Genomic DNA, 19,539 nt, shown 5'->3' with positions numbered 1-19,539 from the left:
TGTGTCTGTGTGTGTTTGTGTTTAAAACAGTGTGACCGTTAGTATTAGCCAAAGACGCCCTTTGTAAAAGATCCTACATAAACCCAAACATGCATCATGTTCAAATGAATGTCACATGCCTGCCTACGTCCGTCCCACCACAGCACAGCACAGCACAGCGTAGTCATTGCCTTGGCCACCAGCCACCAGTAGAGGACGTCATTCGGAGGCACAGATCAGGGGAGCATTAAACTAATTCTGAGGGAATGGGCCAACTTCCTCACTGAAGTGCATCATCGCAAGGCTTGATAGCTCTGGGACATATTCCAGAAAGCAGGGTTAGTTGGTTACCTAACGTTATCTGGAGTAATACAAGAGGCCTGTGGCTTTGTTTTGATTAGGTTAGATGTATACAAATCACCTTTAGACTAGAGGGTATGGATGGATCTCTGCTGCAGAGGATTTTCAGTAAGCCCATCACAACCCCTGTCAGCTCATGACAGCACTTCATGTCGGTGGGGGGTTATGCTGTGATACATGTAAGCTAAAACAAGTATGTGTAGGCTAAGGTTCCACTACAAGCCAGCCACTAGAACAGTTTTTACCCCACTCACTACCAGGGACGGTTGCGTTATTCAGGATAATCACAGCACTATGGAAGTCTCATGAACACTGACATACATGTACTTCTTCCTTGTTTATCACAAAGACTGTGAGATGCCTGAGCTGGCCCTGTCCCGGGATACCTCTGTGTGTGTGTGTGTGTGTGTGTGTGTGTGTGTGTGTGTGTGTGTGTGTGTGTGTGTGTGTGTGTGTGTGTGTGTGTGTGTGTGTGTGTGTGTGTGTGTGTGTGTGCGTGCTGTGCAATCCACTTTTTACTGGACTGTGAAGTTGTGATGATCGAGAAATTATCACTCCTATCATTAGTAATGTTTTTTGTATTTTTAATGTCTCCATGCACCTTACCAGGATTTTTGTTCTTTGCTCAGTAGGCCTACTATTTATGCATTAGTTTTTATTGCCTCTACATCTCAATACTATTGTAGACTTATCTGTGAACACTCATTGCTTCTTGGTCATGTTAAACCCCCCTCCTGACTTTGGCCTTGTGAAGATGCTTGTTGTGTATGTGTGTCTTGAAATGTCTATCCTCACTGCCATGATCAAGACTAGGAAATGCATTTTCAGACACACATGGTGAAAGGCCGCCCCCTGTTGGAAAATTCTTTGCTGTGTACTAGAAGGTCGGTTGGCCCACAGACCCAGGTCTGTGGGTTCGCCCACAGACCCAGGTCTGTGGGTTCGCCCCAGAGCCATCTAATAACAGAGTTGCGCAAACCGGGGACCAGGAAGTCGGTTGGTGATGTGATTCGCGTAGATTAAAATGTTTCTTAACAGTAAACTTCTGTTCGTTGGAAACTAACACAGAACCATCACATACCAAACAAAGATTACGTACACACAAATTACATTACCTTTACCACATTTTCTGTGTTCTACCGCCACCTCCTGGAACTAAGTAACTTCTAATAGAACTAAAGTCAATGGGGATTTCCATGTTAACGCTCCGTGAGGCTCCATGAGAGCCGCCATTGCTGTGGAAAGATTGGTCCATAGAGGTCTATGGGAGTGGCGTAACTCTGATATTAGATGGCTCTGGTTCGCCCCTTTTCCGTTTGATTGACAGCATAGTAACCAAATGGTAAGCGGGACGAAGGGCATACTTGGGCCAATGAAGACAGCGATATTTAGGGGGCGGGACTGCGGCCATTACGGACGCAAACGTTGTTGTGGGAAGAAGAAGCCGATTCCAGAAGCCATTACGTTGCGCAGCTTAGTCGAAAAAAACTTACTATTTTTGCGTATATTACGCACGTCTATTATTTTTTACACAGATATTGTTTTATAAAGCTATGGCGTCACAGGCAAAAAAGAGAAAAATGAATTTTTCAGAGAGAGAGGTTGAGATCATTGTGGAGGAAATGGAAAAACAAAAACACATTTTGGTTAACCACTTCAACGCTGGCGTTACCCACATCGCCAAAAACAATGCATGGATTGAGATACTGAAGCGCGTAAATGCTGTGACTACTTGTCAACGAGAATTAGCCGAGGTTAAAAAGAAGTGGTCCGATCTGAAGACCGAAGTGCGTCGGAAAGTGGCCCAGGCCCGAGCAGCCATGGAGGGCAACGGGGACTGCACTTCGGTGCCCGTCATCCTGACTTCCATGCAGCAGAGAATATGCAACCTGCTAGGAGAAGCCACAATCATCAGCCTTCCCGCCGGCGACGCGGGCGCAGAGATCAGTGTTCCTGTAGCGATGAGTTCGGCGGCTACGGTAACACTCACGCAAAGTAAGTCAATTGCGTTAACGTACGCTAAAAGAATAGGCCTTGCGGGAAATGCGTGGTGAAACGTAGAAAGCTACTACGACTGTCTGACAAGGAGGGAGGAGGTTGCTGCAGTAGCCTACTTGTTGAATGAATGATGAAGGCTGAGACCTGAGTGTGAGTTTAGCCACTGCACTGATACTATTTGCTGTGGAAATATAATGAAATTGTCTCAAATAATGAAATGGAGTAGTAGACAACTACTACAAAATGCATATGCAAAGTATAATTGGGTTCATTGGTTTGTATTGCATAGTATGTTAGGAGGAGACATAGGTTACAGTAGAATAGGTAGAGGTAGAATAGAGGAAGGTAGAGATAGAATTACCTCCACCTTAACACCTTTAAAAAAAAAAAAACGTGGTTATCTCTGCTTTATGGTAATGTGGTGTCCCATTTTTGTTTTGTTTAATAGCAGACATCCAGACTGGGACAACAGCCTGTGAAGTTAAAACTCTTGAAGGTAAATGTTCTACTCTGCATGTCTCAGCGGGTCCAGAAGGCAAGCAATTGGGAAAACTGATCAGCTGATCAGCTTAAAATAGCTTATGTCGTGTATTATTACCAAAGCATTTTAAATTCATATCAGAGAACTGTGGCAACACAGGCACGTCAAGCCACCAGACCAGACGGGCCTCTAAAGCAGGATCATGCCAATAGAGTGATAATAAAGAGATACCAAAAAACTTGTTGCTTTCATTCCGATGATGGCCTCCCATTTGGGCCAGGATTACGTTTTTGGTACCAGCTGCCACTTAGCTGTCAAGCAGTATATATCAAGAGTCAAACACATCTACAAACAAAAAATAAAAGTTTATTTGCTGTCTCATGATAAAACTATGTGTGTGCATCATGCCCATGCAGCAAATAGCCCATCATTACCACAAGCCAACTTGCAAGCATTGTTTCTCCCGTTCTAACCACAGGGAGAACATTCATATGCCCATCTAACCACATATCTCATGAGGATGATTCATTAACCACAAGAATGTTGCATGGTGTGGCTTTAAACTACATGGGTGGCAATGCAGTTTCCTTTATAAGTTGTCAGGGACTGAATGAATAGGGGCACTATTATCAAGCAGAACGAAGTTGTGTGTGTGTGTGCGACTCTTCTTCGCGTACTGTCGATCAGACGAGACCACCTATCACATGCTTCAACCATTTCGATACAGTATCTCAGTATCTGTGTGTGTGTGTGTGTGTATGTGTGTGTGTGACTCTTCTGCATGTACTGTCGATCAGACGAGACCACCTATCACATACTTCAACCATTTCGACACAGTATCTCAGTATATATATGTGTGTGTGTGTGTGTGTGTGTGTGTGTGTGTGTGTGTGTGTGTCAGACTCCTCGTGTGCTAATCAGATGAGAACACCTACCACATATTTCAGTATGCGTAGAAGAGACTGTGTGTGTGTGTTCGTGTGTGTGTGTGTGTGTGTGTGTGTGTTTGTGTCTGATTCTTCCTCATGTGCTCTTCAGGTGAGACCACCTACCACACGCTGGAGGACGGCATGGTGGAGTACTGCACCACGGAGACGCCGGTCACGGTCACCACGGAGACGCCGGTGGAGGTGCTGACGGCCGCGGCGGCGGTGGGGGTGGCGGTTCAGGCCGAGTGCGGCGTCGGTGGCGGGGGTGTGGGCGGCGGCGGCGTGAAGCCTCAGGAGCTGAAGAGCCGCATCGCCCTCAACTCGGCCAAGCTGCTGCAGGAGCAGCGCGTCACCAACCTGCACGTGCGCGAGATCGCCCAGCACCTGGAGAACCAGAACGACCTGCTACAGGTACAGAAGCCTAGAGTACAGTGAAGTAGAATAGAGTATCGTAAAGTAGAGGATAGTGGAGTAGAGGAGAGAGTATTAACAATCAAGTGGTATTAACTTGAGAGCTCTCCAGCACCTGGAGAACTTGAAGAACCTGCTGCAGGTAAAGAAGCGTACATAAGAGTAGAGTACACTGGAGTAGATTGAGTAGTGGAGTGGAGTAGAGTAGAGTAACGTGTATAGAAGAGCAGAGTAGAGTAGAGCGTATTAACGAGCAAGTGGTATTAACTTGAGAGATCTCCAGAACCTGGAGAGACGCGTCGAGAAGAGTAGAATAGAGTACAGTACAGTACAGCACTGCCCTACAAAGAAAAAGTACAGTCAACCTTGATTTTAGACTGAAAATGGTCTTCATTGAACCTCCTTTGTCTTGTGGGAAAACCTTATGGTCCAGATTTGTCCCGTTTCAGAGATATTACTATTTCAAATTGGCAGTAACCACAATATCCAACCCGATACCAAGGTTTGAAAGGCATTTCCCTCAGTTTCAAAGTTGGTGTAGTTACAACAAACTGCCTTTTGTAGGGCAGAGTAGAGTATAGTGGAGTAGGGTAGAGAGTATTGACGATCAAGTGGTATTAACTTGAGATCTCCCAACACCTGGAGAACCAGAACAACTGCTACAGGTATGGCTCGGAATGGCCAAAGAATATGAAGGATGATACATGAATGAATTGTTCAAATAATAGTAGTAACGATACTTATTCATGAGTAATTGGTTCAGTGTTGGTGCAACTGAACTGTTTACATTTTGATGTCCTGAAATGGCCAAGATGACATTAGCTTTACTGTATGCACTAACCCGACACTTCTACTCGGTTTTTCGGTATATCATGCACCTTTGGCAGTCGGGGCCAGGGCGACTGCATTGGCCTAGTTTCTCCTGAAATTGACTCTTGTTTTGCCTCCCTGCTCCACAGATGATCCGGCGTTCGCAGGAGGCGCAGGCGTGTGCCCAGGAGCGGCAGGCGCAGGCCCTGGAGGGCACGCAGGCCGCCCTGCTCGCCCTCATCCAGATGTTCCGGCCCGCACTCAAGGACCTGCGCAAGTACCTGCAGGGAGCAAACAACACCACGGGGGCAGCAGGGAGCACGCCAGGGGCAGAGGGTGGAGGAGGAGGAGGAGGAGGAGGAGGAGGAGGAGGAGGAGAGGACAAAGCTCCTGCCCCTGCCGCTGCCACTGAACAGACAGAGGATGGATAGTAGACTCAAGGATGTGTGTGTGTGTGTGTGTGTGTCTGTGAGAGAGATATTTTGTGTATACTGTACAGTATTTGAATAGGGTTTGCAATTGTAAGCTGTTACTGTGTGTGTGTGTGTGTGTGTGTGTGTGTGTGTGTGTGTGTGTGTGTGTGTGTGTGTGTGTGTGTGTGTGTGTGTGTGTGTGTGTGTGTGTGTGTGAGAGAGAGAGAGTGAGAGTGAGTGTGCATGTGCGTGCGTGCAGACGCACATGTACACGTGACGTGCATGTGTGTATAAATTAGCTTCAAGGAAAATTGCTTTTGTTAAAAATAGCTCTTTCATGTACAGAATTTTTAAAAGTGCTTTTTTGATCTCATCTGTTTGGGGTCGAGTCGAGATGTTAATATGCAGTATATGAGGGTACTGTTAGGCCCATGTTGTACAGATTATTGGAGCTGTAAACTGCAAAGAGTTTTATTATGCAGGACTTTGGGAGTGTGTTTGCTCACCATTTGGGCCCATAAAACCTTACATGCCATGTTAATGGTGCACCAGAGCTGTGTTCTTCTCACACTTGCATAGTCTTACTTTGATGGTGGGTGACACTTGATGGTTTCAAACTGTCAGCAGACTGCTATGCCAGATAAAACTGCTACAAAACTGTTGTATGAAAATAAAACAGCCTTGCTTTGGCCTTATTTTTTGTTCATAAATGGCAGCTTGTCAGAAACCACTCAACCAGAGGTTTATACCATATTTTGCGGACAATAAGTCAAATCTTGGTAGAATAGAATGGTTATTTCCATTAAAAGTTAAGTCGCAGGAAAAATATGACTTATACAGTTAGGGCCATAAATACTTGGACATCTGCACAATTTCCATCTTTTTGGTGCTGTACACCATCCCAATGGATTTGAAATGAAACAAACGAGATGTACCTTAACAGCAGACTTTTAGCTTTAATATGGGGGTGTTTGCATCCAAATCGAGTGAACTGTGAAGGAATTATGACGTTTTCTATCAGTGCCACCCCTTTTTAAGGGACCAAAAGTAATTGGACAGTGTAGTATTTATACATCAAACTTTAAATTTCTAATTATTTGGTTGCAAATACTTTCCAGTCAGTTACAGCTTGTAATGTATAATCCATAGACATCAATAGACACTGGGTTTTATCCCTGGTGATGCTATAGTGAGCTCTATTGCAACAGTCTTCAGTTCCTGCTTATTCTTAGGGTATTTTCCCTTCAGTTTGGCCAGCAGCAAGTGAAATGCTTTCTCAACCGTACTCAGGTGAGGTGATTGACTGGGCCATTGAATAATATTCCACTTTTTTGGGGTAGAAATGGCTTAGTGGCTTTCAGATGAAGCTTTGGGTCATTGTCCATCTGCACTGTGAAGCATTGTCCAATGAGTTCAGAACCATGAGGTTTAATATGGCATGATAATATAGCCTGAAAATCTTCAGAATTCATCCTTTGGCTTTTGTCGGTAGCCCTCATCATCAATAAATACAAGGGGAAAATAGTATTGACAGATATGCATGCCCACACCATGACACTACCACCACCATGATTCACTGATTGGGTGGTGTACTTTGAATCATGAGCAGTTCCTTCCCTTTTCTATTCTCCTTTCTTCCCATTACCCTTGTACAAGATGATGTTTGTCTCCTCTGTCCATAGGATGAAGCTCAAGACCTATAGTGTTTTTAAGACGTTGTTTGGCAAAGCCAAATCTGGTATTGATATTTCTGATGCAATCAATAATTTACATCTTTTAGTGAACCCTCTGTATTTCCTATGGTGAAGTGTTCCTGAATGTTCTTGATTTTTTTTCTTGATTGTTGCCATGGACATGTATCCACCGTTCACCTGGACACTGTTCTACATCTGGCTAACTGTTGGGAGATGGCTTTTTGTTCAAAAGATACAGAATATTGTTTGTCATCCACAGCATTTGTCTTCCATGTCTGCCAGGTAATTTGGTGTTGCTCTGGTATTTTTTTCCCCAACATTCTGAACTCTTGAATTAATCATATTCAATGTTTCCCCATCTCTCAAGTGGGGTTGTTCTGTTTTTTTTTTCAACCTTATGATGGCTTGCATCACTGATGGTGACAGGTGGACTTTGGATCTCATGGACATTCCGTAAAATTATATGGAAATGCAAATGGAACACTTCAAATGAACTCTAAGACCTTGTATTGACTTCTTGGTGATGGTGTAGTAAGGGAATAACACACATCTGACTGGAGAATAGCTGAGAAGCCTACTGTCCAATTACTTCTGATCCCTTGAAAAGTGGGCAACACAGACAAAAAACGTTGCTATTTCATTCCTGTTAATGCGATATGGATATTAACACCTTCACATTAACGCTAAGAGTCTACAGTTAATGCACAGCTTGTTTGTTTTATTTCAATTCCATTGTGGTGGGGTATAGGGTGGAAAATGATGATAATTGTGTTGCTGTCCAAATATTTCTGGCCCTAACTGTAGTCTGAAAGATGTGGTGTCATGCAGATGTACTGTAAATCCTAAACACAAACGTCATCATGGGAAACAAATGGTACCAGAACCATTGTTGTACCTGAACTAGTTCCTAATTTGGGCAAATGTGAACTGAACTAAATGCACCTTATGTTTAACAGGGTGCCACATTTCCTTAGTATTCATGTGAAAACCCAGTCAGATACATTGCAAACGGCCCTAATAATATAAGATGACATCTAACACAGATATTTTCAATGTTCTGATAATACATAATGGCTATATGTGGTGTTATATTGGCTTTTGCCAATGATATTGAACAATACATGTATACTGTAGCTTGCTACAACCTCTTGCAAAAAAGAACTATGAACTAGGTCATTTTTGGATCCATGAAAACTATTAACTACAAACAACAATTATGAACTATGAACAAACTTGTTTATTTTGAAATGTGTGAATTGAAGTTTGAACTAGTTCCTGTCCCAATTGTCCCAACTCTAACAAGAACTGCCTCTGCTGGCCTGACCTGTCATTGCAATAAGCCCATACGACTTTGTTGCTGACGACCAACGTTGACGGAACCATGTGAGCGAGAACTTGTTGTCACGATGTGGGTGTTATTAAATACAGCGCATTTGCAGTCGGCCACAAATATGAACGAGACGATGAGCTCGCACCGGTTTGCTCTACTAACACACCACGTGTGAGGAGTGGGGGGACAGGCAGTGAGGAGGAGCTGAAGTGGGGACCTGCGCAAACTTGTGTAGAGGTGTGAGACAAGACCCATATACACACGTGAGTGAGTTGTTGACCAACCAGTTCATGGGCGCGTGACCTCGGAGGCAGTCCGCCGACGAGCGTTGAAGGGGATAAGCAACTGCAGAGGTTGCAAGATCTGACTGCAGCCGCATTCATCCCGCGATAGTTTTACACCATGTGAAATGTCACCTCGTCAACGCAACGTCGACGAAATTTCGAAGTTTGACAGGAAATCTAACCGTCATGCAGCATTTTCCATCCAGGGTGCATTGCTGTCTAAATGCGCATACATGCGTTGACACATCTCGAATGCACCTAGTGTGTGTTGCAGGTTTTGAAGACAATGGCTCTTTCTCAAAGCCTAGGCCAGTGTCCTTCCAAGTGTATCAGCCTAATTAGTCACGCCCAGTGATTGGATACCCTTTATTAGTCACACCCAGTGATTGGATATTCTGTAGAGTTCACCAAAAAGTATCCAATCACCGGGCGTGACTAATTAGGCTGATACACTTGGAAGGACACTGGCCTAGACTTTGAGAAAGACCCAGTGTGTGAGTAGTGTAGCCTGCATCCTTGTCCATATCTGAAAGCACCAAATTGCTTTGGATTATTAGAGCATCTGCCGAGTGTAATGCCATGATTACAATAACGCAGGATAAGATGATTTTGAGTGTGTGTACATAAAGAAAACTTGGCGAATGTTGGCTGGGTGGTAAGTTGAATTCAGGTAGTGTGGAACTGTGTGTTAGTTCCTTGGGGCTGCTTCCCTGATCCACTCAGCAACAATAGATGAGAAAACACTTGGTGAATGATGAGTGATAAGTGCAATGAATATATAAAGCATAGTCTGTTCCTCTGGATCATGGGGTGTTTGAGTCCCATTATACAGCCTCACTAGAGGTGGTCAGTTATAAGCTGCAGATGATAACTGGTATGGTAGATTCGTTATCTCACCGCCAGATGTCGCTTATTTCACATGTTAAAATGGCCATTGTTCTTCATGTTTGTAATTTATTTCAACGCTCCCCCATGATAAGGGGGAATAGTGAGCGTATCATTTTCTTTAAATCGACAATTTATGACATTGGCTTGCACGTGAACTCACGTGAAGATCTCTTGTAGTGACATTTACTGGTCCATATGAGCTGCTGGACACCAAGCTGGGAATGTTTCAGCCATGGGAGGAGAACTCATCAAACCAAACCACTGTCACATAGGCCTAGAAGTCCAGTGGCTTTGTTTTGATCGAAATATGGAGCCATCTGCCAGTAGGTTTCATCACTTGCCCTAAGGTACCCAGGTTTGTCATTAGCCAGGGAGACCCTTGAGGAAAATACATCTTACCGTTATTACGCATATATTAGGGGCGGTGCTTGGGGAGAGCGGAGCAGCCTACAAAAGTGATTCGTAGAACATCATTCTCACAATAGTTGTAAATCTAGTGTTTTTAAAATAGACTGTTGTATTTAGTGCTATTGGCAGCGTCTTTAGCTACTTTAAAAGGAAAACCGTCACCTCGCTGCGCGTTAAGGGTGCGTTTTGCGCACTTTGACACAAACTCGGTGCCACATCATAGTGAGGGCTAACCATCTTTTGGGTTTCATTGTGTGGCTCTTGTTTGTTAAATTGAGATTAGAGGAGCCACTCACATGCAACAAACATCGACAGAGACTTGTCTGTCAGCAGTGGAGGTCTTGTTGATCTTGTTTGAAACACAAGGCGAAGTCGTTCAATGGTGAGCCGAGCACGAAGAAGGGCTCAAACAATCGAGTGCAGGAGTAGGTTGCCAAAGTCTTCCACAACACAAGGCTTATGAGAGCTGGTGGTTCCGGAGGAGGTGGGCTATATTTCTTTCTTTCTTTCTTTCTTTCTTTCTTTGATTGTGACTTAAGATTATGAACACTCCTCGTGTCTTCCTTGGGGTAGCCTATGGGTGTTGGAGGGTTGTGGTGCAATGCATTTTCTTTGGTCTTGTTTTATGAATTTGCTCTTGACTGTTTTGGAAAATAATTGAACGTGTTGTTTTACAGTCTTCCTAGGTGAACGGAGATGCAGACGAAAGAAGTGATAAATACCAAAGACTTCCAGGCCCCGGACTGAGAGCTGTTGAAGGTTTTTCACTCCAGGCAATGCTCGTCACAAAGTTTGTTTTTAATAATTGAAACCTCGGTTGGTGTTGTCGGTTTCGGTTGGAGCGCTGCATGCAGCGTATGTCTGAGGATCAATGGCGTTTCTAATAAAGAAGAAGAAATTTAAGTTTCAAACATATTTCACACTCGAAGAACTGACAGCCGTGCCCTTTGTGAATGGAGTTCTCTTCTGCAAAATCAGACTGCTGGATGGAGGAGACTTTGCAAAATCTTCCTCAAGGTAAGCCCAAATTAAACCCACCAACTTCATGGTATTGTCATAGGCATACCTTTCCATTTGCCCCTATAAAGTGTTAATATTATTAAAACTTACATGACAGATGGACAGGTGTGTTGATTATTATAGTACACTACTCACAGCTCATTTGCAAACTCACTGCGTAAATGATTGGTCATTTGGGCCAGCTCTGTCTGTTAGCACCTGATACAGTAGTCATTTTGGCAGTCCGCGCCACCGTTGCCATGGCTTGTACGCAGGGCGCAAACAAAAGGCGTGTTGAGTTTTCCTCCCAAGTGTGTTGTTTTGCTCCCTCTGTGTGAAGCATCAGCACTGCCTTCAGATAGCCGAGGCAGTTGCTGTCACTCTCTGGAGGACTGGTTGACAGATTCTGATGAAGTTCCTTGTAATGTTCTCAGATGTGGTAACGCATAAGAACATGATTCTAAGAACAAGTTGTATTGTCATACTATATCTGGACATCTCTTGCCCACATGTATGACAGACACTTGTGTTGCTGTTTTGCCTGTGTTTGTGTGCTTGCTCTAGGTTTAGGCTTGTGAGGTTGATCTGCTTTTTACAGCAGAACTGGTCTGGATCTGGGCTGCTGTGGGTTGGGTTGAGTTGCTCTGTCTGTCCCGATGCTTCTCTTTTCCATTAATGCTGAAAACAACAGGAAGACATGGCATACAGCCCGTCCGTCCCCTCTCTTTAACACACACACAGACACACAGACACACACACGCACACACGCACACACACACAGACACACAGACACACACACGCACACACGCACACACACACAGTCTTTCACCCACCTTTTTTCTCACTTTCATTTGGTGTCATACCCACAGTGTTAATAGTTTATAGTAAAAACAAAAAATATACTGTTGTCTGTGAACTCCTTTCCTGCTTTCCAAATGGCCAATGTGTGAGTGTGTCTGACTGTGAGTGAGTATCCGTAGCTGGGCCTTTCCACACCTATTCCCACCAGATGGGTTTAATGTGACCATTCAGGGAGTGTTAAATAGCCTCAACCCCTCACACTAATACACTAATCACAAGGCTATGGGACGCATATCACACTGAAGGGTCCTGAAGTTGGGCCAACTCCAACACACACACACACACACACACACACACACACACACACACACACACACACACACACACACACACACACACACACACACACACACACACACACACACACACACTGTTCTTTTGTGTTGTGTTGTGTAGTGTAGAGGCCACAAGGCTATCATGGTTTAAGGAATGAGGAGTGAAAAATTACCGAAAGATATTCCATCAGAGAAGAAGATGATGAAAGTGTAAACATGCACAGACGCCACAAAATATCTCTCGGGTCTGGAGCAGACCTCTTACTGGGTTAGTTTAATGAAGTGGTGCTGCTTCACTTATTAAAGTAGTGGCGTAGACAGCCTGAAGCCCGCTGGTCTGCGGTTCCTTTTTGTTTCTGTTGTGGTTTGGAGAAGCCCTCTACAACTCGACCCCTCCCCCAACCCCTGTCTGCCTGCCTGCCTGCCTGCCTGCCGCATTCAGATTTCCCTTTGTGAGTCTAATTCCACTCCATTCATACGTACCCTCGCTGGCAACTTTCATTCGAACCTGGGGATTTCTCAGGCACTTCATGAAAGCAAGCATCGCTTCCGTGATTTGTTGCTGCGGCTGTATAGATTAGGACCAGTGGGGTGTTTGCAGGTGGGCTGCTAAGACCAAATGGTGAAGGAGATGGGCTTTAGATCAGAGGGTTGCAGGTTCGAATCCCACCCTTCCACTCCCTATCCCACTCCATGGCTGAAGTGCCCTTGAGCAAGGCATCTAACCCCATACTGCTCCAAGGACTTTAACCAGTCCCTGTAAGAAAATCTCTAAGTCGCTTTAGATAAAAGCATCAGCTGGATGTAACGTAATGGAGGTGTGGACTGCCTGGCTCCATCACCAGAGCAGGGTATAGTGCACCCAGGAGGTATTTCAAGAAAGTGGTTAGGTGGCAAACCAGGTTAACCTATCCAGAAAGTAATGATAACTTCATGATGTGTAGCTTATGATGTGTAGCTCAACCTACAGGAAGTGGTAAACCTGCTAATAGATACACCTGCAGACATCATATAGTTAAGAAAATGAGGACTCCAGGCTCTTCTATTAGATTATTTACCACAAGGTTACCTTAACCTGGTTTAGTACTGAACCAGCGCCTAAGTATACCGTCCTGGTTTGCCACTGAACCACATTCTTGCAATACCCCCCATGTTCTTGGAATACCCCCCCCCCCCCCCCCCTGAATAGAACACCGGTGACACACCTGCTAGAAGGTCAACCATTGGGGATTGTTGAGAGGGTAGGCCTACCTATTAGAAGGTCAGTGAACATTGTTTAGTGTTGGACCAGTTGGAAGGTCAGGCTTTGTTTGCCGTGTTCCAGTTGGCGCGGTGACCGTGTTTACCTTTTTGGCAGTTAAAACAGGAAGGTGAGACGAAAGGATGTGAGTTGGAGAGAGCAGGGCACCAACGTTGAGGGAAGCTGTGGGGAGGTGGAGGAGAAATGAGTGCAGAGAAGAGAAGTTAAGAGAGCAGAGAAGAGGAGGATGCGGCTGGGGAAGCAGTGGGTTTGCCAGGAACTGGGGTGGCGGTGTGGGGGGTGTGACGTCACGCTGACTCCGCAAACTAAAGTCAGCCGTGTGTGTGTGTGTGTGTGTGTGTGTGCTAATGTGTCTCACCTTATCTCATAAGGTGGCTGTGTGTGTGTCTGTATCCATGTGTGAAACTCTTAACGTGTTTGCGTGCTGATTTGAGAAGTCATTAGAAGATCATTTGTAGGCCTACACGTCTGTGATTGTGTGTGAATACATATGTCAGTAGTACAGAGTAGAAAGGGTTCCAGAATGAAACCGTGTTGGGACTCGGGATGATCGTCTTCTAAGTGGATGCCCAGCAGCACAGCAGAACTTTTGCGCAAGTTACTCCTGACGATCACACACAGCGGATTCACAGATACTGCAGTGTATAGGGCTGAACGATTTTAAGAAAAAATGAAATTGCGATTTCTTTGACAGATATTGCGATTTCGATTTCCACCACGATTTTTTCCCCTTCTTGAAATCAAGTTTCAGTGCACAGGGCTCTATTCTCATGCTCCACAACAGTTGCTCAGGTTCAAGTGACTGTCTTTGCTTTCTGATTGGTAGCTGATATAGAGCCGTTCTATCAGAGCTACTGTATCTGCTGTTTTTTACACCACACAGCAGGGGCAATAGGCAGAGCAATACATGAGTGCAATTATTGCCGGATCAAAACATGGATCAGTTTTGGAGCACAGTTTTTCTGGCTTTGACGATCCCAAAATTGGGTTGTCTGAGATCGCTATTTTTGGTCTAAAACTAGATCTTTCAGCCCTACTGTAGTGTGTGCATCAGGCTTTCAACAACCTTTCACTGTACCCGTGAGTGATGGGCGGCCATCGCCAGTCTCTCATTTCGGCACGGTGCCTCTCATTAAGTTGCCAGCTGTGCCACCTATCATTAAGATCCTGTAGCTGTGCCATCCCACCAGGCCCTCATTTGATATGCTAGCTCTCCTTCTTCCCACCAGACATGGGTAGTTCTAGACAGGAGCCAGGGCGAGCCAGGGCCCCTGTAGATTTCATCCTGGCCGCTGTTGTGGCCCCTTGGTAGAACATGGCACAGTACATCAGTCTGAGCTCACTGTTGCCTTGTGTATCATTCCTATTGGAATACATCCAAATATATGAAAAATCAAGAAACGGTCTATAGTAGTCAAGGGTCCTGGAGGGCCTGATGGAATGCTAGCTGGAGTGGTAGCAATGGAGTTTTCATTGAATTCCATTGGTGGCCTTCTGCTTGGGGCACCATTGGGTCTAGAATCTTCTCGGCTACCCTGTATTAAACTACTCTCATATGTTCAAACATGGTCACAATGTCCCACCTGTGCAGTGATTTTTAAGTCCTTAGGAATTCAGGCCTGAGGGTTGCCAGTTTAATTCCCAAACGGTTTGCTGGAGGGATGGATTAACCATCCATGACTGAGTGCATGGTACCGTGCATGGTATTGTTCCGTCTTACAACTTACAACATTGTACTGTCTTACAATGACTTGCCTATACATAATTATTACAGTTCAGTTGTATTTTGTTCCTCTCTTATGTAGTATACTCTTGGTTATATTTAATTTCAATTGAAATAACATTCTACACAACATTCAGTTAATTGTTATTGAATAATCGTGATTAATAATCGTTAATACTGTTGGATTATTTTCAGGAATTCTGGTTGGAGTCTGGTGCCTGTGCCATGTAGGAACTGGGGTGTGTGTGTGTGTGTGTGTGTGTGTGTGTGTGTGTGTGTGTGTGTGTGTGTGTGTGTGTGTGTGTGTGTGTGTGTGTGTGTGTGTGTGTGTGTGTGCGTGTGTTTATAAATAACTCCTAGAGAAGCTCTCTTTTCTCTTTTCATTCTTCCCCCCAGTCAGAGTTTCAACTCCTCATCTTAGCAGCCCCACTGATTAGTATAGAGCGAACCATATACTTTGTGCTCTAAGATTACAGCGTGATTAGAATGCATATTTAGCTGTGGATGAGTGGTATTATTTTAAGACCATAGGAACACTACCATTTGCCCGTAGAGTCAGACTCCAGGGAGCTCCTGTGTTTAGCATGTGAAGCGTCTATAATAAGTGGATGCGAGAAAGGGAATGTACAGTAAAGAAGGAAACCATAGATTAACTGGGTCCTCTAAAATAGCAGCGCTGTACAACAGGTCAGATCATGACTATCAACATTTACTTATGTCTTTCACTGATTGATATGTGTGGTAAGTTTGATGTATATAATGTGCATTTGCTGTGTGGGAGAGTCATGAGTCCCGGTCAAGATTGCATGTGAATATGACTTGTGGATGGGAAAAGCAGCGGTAAAGTGGAGAGAGTTTGAAAGCTGCAAGAAGGGCATGGATTTGGCCCACACATGGAGATTTTGGGTACATTTATAAATGCAGTGAATAGAAACCGCTGTTTGTTAGCCAACTTTGTGCGGGGGTGCAAATAACACATAGTGTCGTTTGCGGGGCTCTGTCTGATGATGGGTGTGGGTGATATGGAAATAGGTGGTGAGGGTAGGGGGTCCAGAAAATGCAGTGGGAATTGTAGCTTGGGAATTCCCGTGCTGTCTTCTGTGCTCGTTACAATATGTTGGGCAGCATGGAAACAGTGGCTGATGGTAATGTAGTTGGGAGGTATAATTTTATATTCATGTAAGATGGGGAAGAACAGCAGACTGATAAGCTCCCTATTAATCCATTTTTATTCTTGTGTCATTTCAGGCCACAATGGGTGTGCGATTCCTTTTTACCTAACACGAACTTTGCGTCATGACCCGACACCTGGCAAAAAGAAATTGGATTTAATATTCACATTGTTATTGCCTAAAGTGCACTGTAATATTCTTCTCACAGTGTTTTGTCTACAGCTCCAGGCCACTTTATTAGAATAGCATGAAAAAGTTAATTTATTTCCATAATTCCATCAATAATGTTAAACTGTCATGGATTATAGATTCATGGCCCAGTTTTTTTAACTATTCCAATCATTAAATTGTTTATTTTTACATATTTTGGTCTTCCAGCTCAAAAAACCAATGAATTGGGGAATTTGCATCATTAGAATATTGTAATAAAATCACAATTTTCTTCATCAAAATTCGGGTCACATCAAATCAGTTGAAATTTGGTACTTTCTACATAACATGCAATGTTCAATACTTGGTTAGGACTCTCTCTGTCTTCATAATGGCCATGATGCGTTTAACATTGAAGTCAATGGCAGAAACTGTGCATGGGAGTTATGGAAGCCCAGATATCCTTGATGCTTTGCTGTCAGCTGTTCTTGTTTGTTGACCTGGTGTCCCACACTTCACTCTTCAATATACCTGTAGATTTCCATGCCACGTTTTGGCGCTAACTCACCAGTTTAATTCTAAATCACCCGAAATGAAACCCCATTGAAAATGAATGGCCTGGAGTTGTATATCCCTCTGGCTCTCTCCCCTCTGTGCCTTGCCCTTGTCCATGGTCTGTTCAAGGCCTTGCGGTGGTCAATGTGAGTCTCCTGGGCCTCTCGTCGGGTCACGGACACTGCCTGAGTGTCCCATTGGGGCCCGTATAGGACTGAGGCCCTCACACACACACAATACAGCCCAGGACAATGGACATTGTCAGAGGTGTGGTCAGTGTGGAGCATGCGAGTGTGGCGACACTTTTTTTTTACTCTGTGGTGTCGGTAAAAGAACAGAAAAGCCACCCAAACACAAACCTATTAATATGCTATAAGGGGGAGATGCTGAGCGCTCTTCTTTGTTAGACAGTATACTCCAATGCAGGTGCTCTTGAAGTTAAACGACAAAGTCCATTCTTCCAAACTTGTTGGCCGTTGGGCCTACTTCAGGCGACTCTTGCATAGAGACAAGGAGTAGTATGGTGTTTAGTCATTTAAAAAACCCTTTATTTTAACTGGGGTACATAACTAAAAACGCCAACCGGTTTCAACCTCACAGGGTCTTCATCAGGGCGCCCCCATTGTATGTACCCCAGTTAAAATAAAGGGTTTTTAAATTACTAAACACCATACTACTCCTTGTCTCTATGCAAGAGTCGCCTGAAGTAGGCCCAGCGGCCAACAAGTTTGGAACAAACCTATTAAGCTGGCTAAAGCACAAAATCTCTCTCTCGCACACGCACACACTCTCACACACACACACACACACTCACACACACACACACACACACACACACACACACGTGCGCGCGCGCGCACATACGCACGCACGCACACACACACACCATCATATTTGGGTATAAGTAGTAGAGGAGAGACAAAGTCCATCTGTATAAGTCCCTCCACTTGGCGGCCATCTTGGCAACGCCTCGGGGCAACTATTTCGGGGCAACTATTTCTCGATATTTTTCAACTGCGCTGCGCATGAGCAGCATTTGCTTGCGAGATGATTGGGTCAATGACCATACAGATCAGTAGGCAAATGGCTCTTTTTGCGAGAAAGGGGGGAGATGTGCAAGCACATGCCGTATTGGCATTATGAATCGTTCATTTCCATGGACGTTTTCTGAAGTGTTTCATCTCATGTAGAGTGTCTCTGGTTGAGCAGCTTAGAGATACTTCACTGACCCCAAAGGAAGTCTTCTGCTTCTTCCTCTCCTTTCTCCGTTAGTAGTCCTACGGAACACTTTGGGCAGCTTTGACCTTTTTTTCCTTCCCCCAGAGCATAAATAGCAGCATGTAATCTATGGTTGTGCATACAGTAGGCAGAGCACGTGATCTCATAAGCCCCTGTGTTTTACGTTGGGTAATAAGTCTGATGACAGGCTGGACTGGTGGAAAGACTTAGCCTATGTGTCGCCAAGGCAAATACACGGATGAAGGACTCGATAAAGGTTTTGGTTGTACCCAACTTCATACTCTACTCCTACTACATTTTCCCAACAAAACCACTTGATCACTTGGTGTTTAAAACGACATGCATGAATGCCTTTGAAGGCCCTGGCCGCAGCTCAAACGGTTGGGGCATTGACTGACTCCGTCCCAGGATCATTTCCCAGTCCTGCCCTGTCTCTCTCTCCCCACTCGCATCCTGCCATCATCTGCACTCTCCTATCTCAAAGGCATAAACGCCCCTAAAATAGATCTATAAAATGTATACCAGTGTGGGTATGGTCAGTTAGAAGAAACACTAGAAATTTGCTCAAAATTATTGGCGAAATTCTATCGTATCTGTACCATTCAGTAAAAATATTTCAGTCTCACAGAGAACTGTTGATGGGATTACAAATCATTTGGCTGCTTTTTTGAAGCCTTAAAGTCTGGGTGTTGTTTCTGTCTGGCCTGACAACCGCAGACTTTTTTTTATAAAATTGCAAAGTAAGGAGGCTTTAGTGTAATTGTGTACTCTTTAAAGTACTTCAAAGGTTCAGGGCTACTGTGAAAGCGACTCTTAATAGTGGGACTTAAAAAGCATTTCACAAGGATTGTGAATTATCTGTGGTTTACTAGGATTTTTTAAAGTCTGGTAATTCAATGTTATTGCAGAACTGGTGATGCTTTGTGCGCGTGCGTGTGTGTGTGTGTGCCAGTTACATAACAAACAGTGGACAGTGGACACTGCCACTGCTGTCACATGAGGTCTCATAGAGGGTCCACTGAGCCTGTGTGTGTGTGTGTGTGTGTGTGTGTGTGTGTGTGTGTGTGTGTGTGTGTGTGTGTGTGTGTGTGTGTGTGTGTGTGTGTGTGTGTGTGTGTGTGTGTGTGTGTGTGTGTGTGTGTGTGTGTGTTCAGATGGAGGTAGGCCTTTGTGCGTGCGTGTGCTACTTATTGCGTCAGTTGTACTTGGTGTTTGGAATGTGTGAGATAGTTGTGGAGAGTAGAGATGGTTCTCATCCCCTCTGTGTTACCTTGCTACCAAGAACTAACACACACACACACACACACACACTTGGACAC

At 44.5% G+C, this 19,539-nt stretch overlaps 2 protein-coding genes across 2 annotated transcripts in view; both read left to right on the top strand.

Annotated features, from left to right (window-relative positions):
- Positions 1-1,754: 1,754 nt before the first annotated feature.
- naif1 (nuclear apoptosis inducing factor 1) lies at positions 1,755-7,068 on the top strand. The gene is made up of 5 exons (XM_063194226.1): positions 1,755-2,334; positions 2,786-2,833; positions 3,857-4,158; positions 5,118-5,304; positions 7,064-7,068. The coding sequence occupies exons 1-5, from the start codon at positions 1,893-1,895 to the stop codon at positions 7,066-7,068; spliced, it is 984 nt and encodes a 327-aa protein (XP_063050296.1). The 5' UTR covers positions 1,755-1,892.
- A 2,945-nt stretch (positions 7,069-10,013) lies between these two features.
- The window catches only part of eeig1a (estrogen-induced osteoclastogenesis regulator 1a), a 50,840-nt gene continuing 41,314 nt past the window's right edge, over positions 10,014-19,539 (top strand). Inside the window, exons 1-2 of the mRNA XM_063195728.1 lie at positions 10,014-10,469; positions 10,663-11,002. Of these exons, the coding sequence (XP_063051798.1) occupies positions 10,857-11,002 (146 nt within the window). The 5' untranslated portion in view covers positions 10,014-10,469; positions 10,663-10,856. The remainder of the gene's footprint in view (positions 10,470-10,662; positions 11,003-19,539) is intronic.

The sequence above is a fragment of the Engraulis encrasicolus genome, chromosome 3 (genome assembly GCF_034702125.1).
Source record: "Engraulis encrasicolus isolate BLACKSEA-1 chromosome 3, IST_EnEncr_1.0, whole genome shotgun sequence".
NCBI lineage: Eukaryota > Metazoa > Chordata > Actinopteri > Clupeiformes > Engraulidae > Engraulis > Engraulis encrasicolus.
Note: the sequence above shows the minus strand (reverse complement) of the source record. Positions and strands in the feature narration are given on the sequence as shown.

Coding starts and splice junctions, on each gene's coding strand:
- naif1 (XM_063194226.1), top strand. CDS start 1,893: ATGGCGTCACAGGCAAAAAAGAGAAAAATGAATTTTTCAGAGAGAGAG. Junction 2,834..3,856: donor TGAAGTTAAAACTCTTGAAG/GTAAATGTTCTA, acceptor TGTGCTCTTCAG/GTGAGACCACCTACCACACG. Junction 4,159..5,117: donor ACCAGAACGACCTGCTACAG/GTACAGAAGCCT, acceptor CCTGCTCCACAG/ATGATCCGGCGTTCGCAGGA.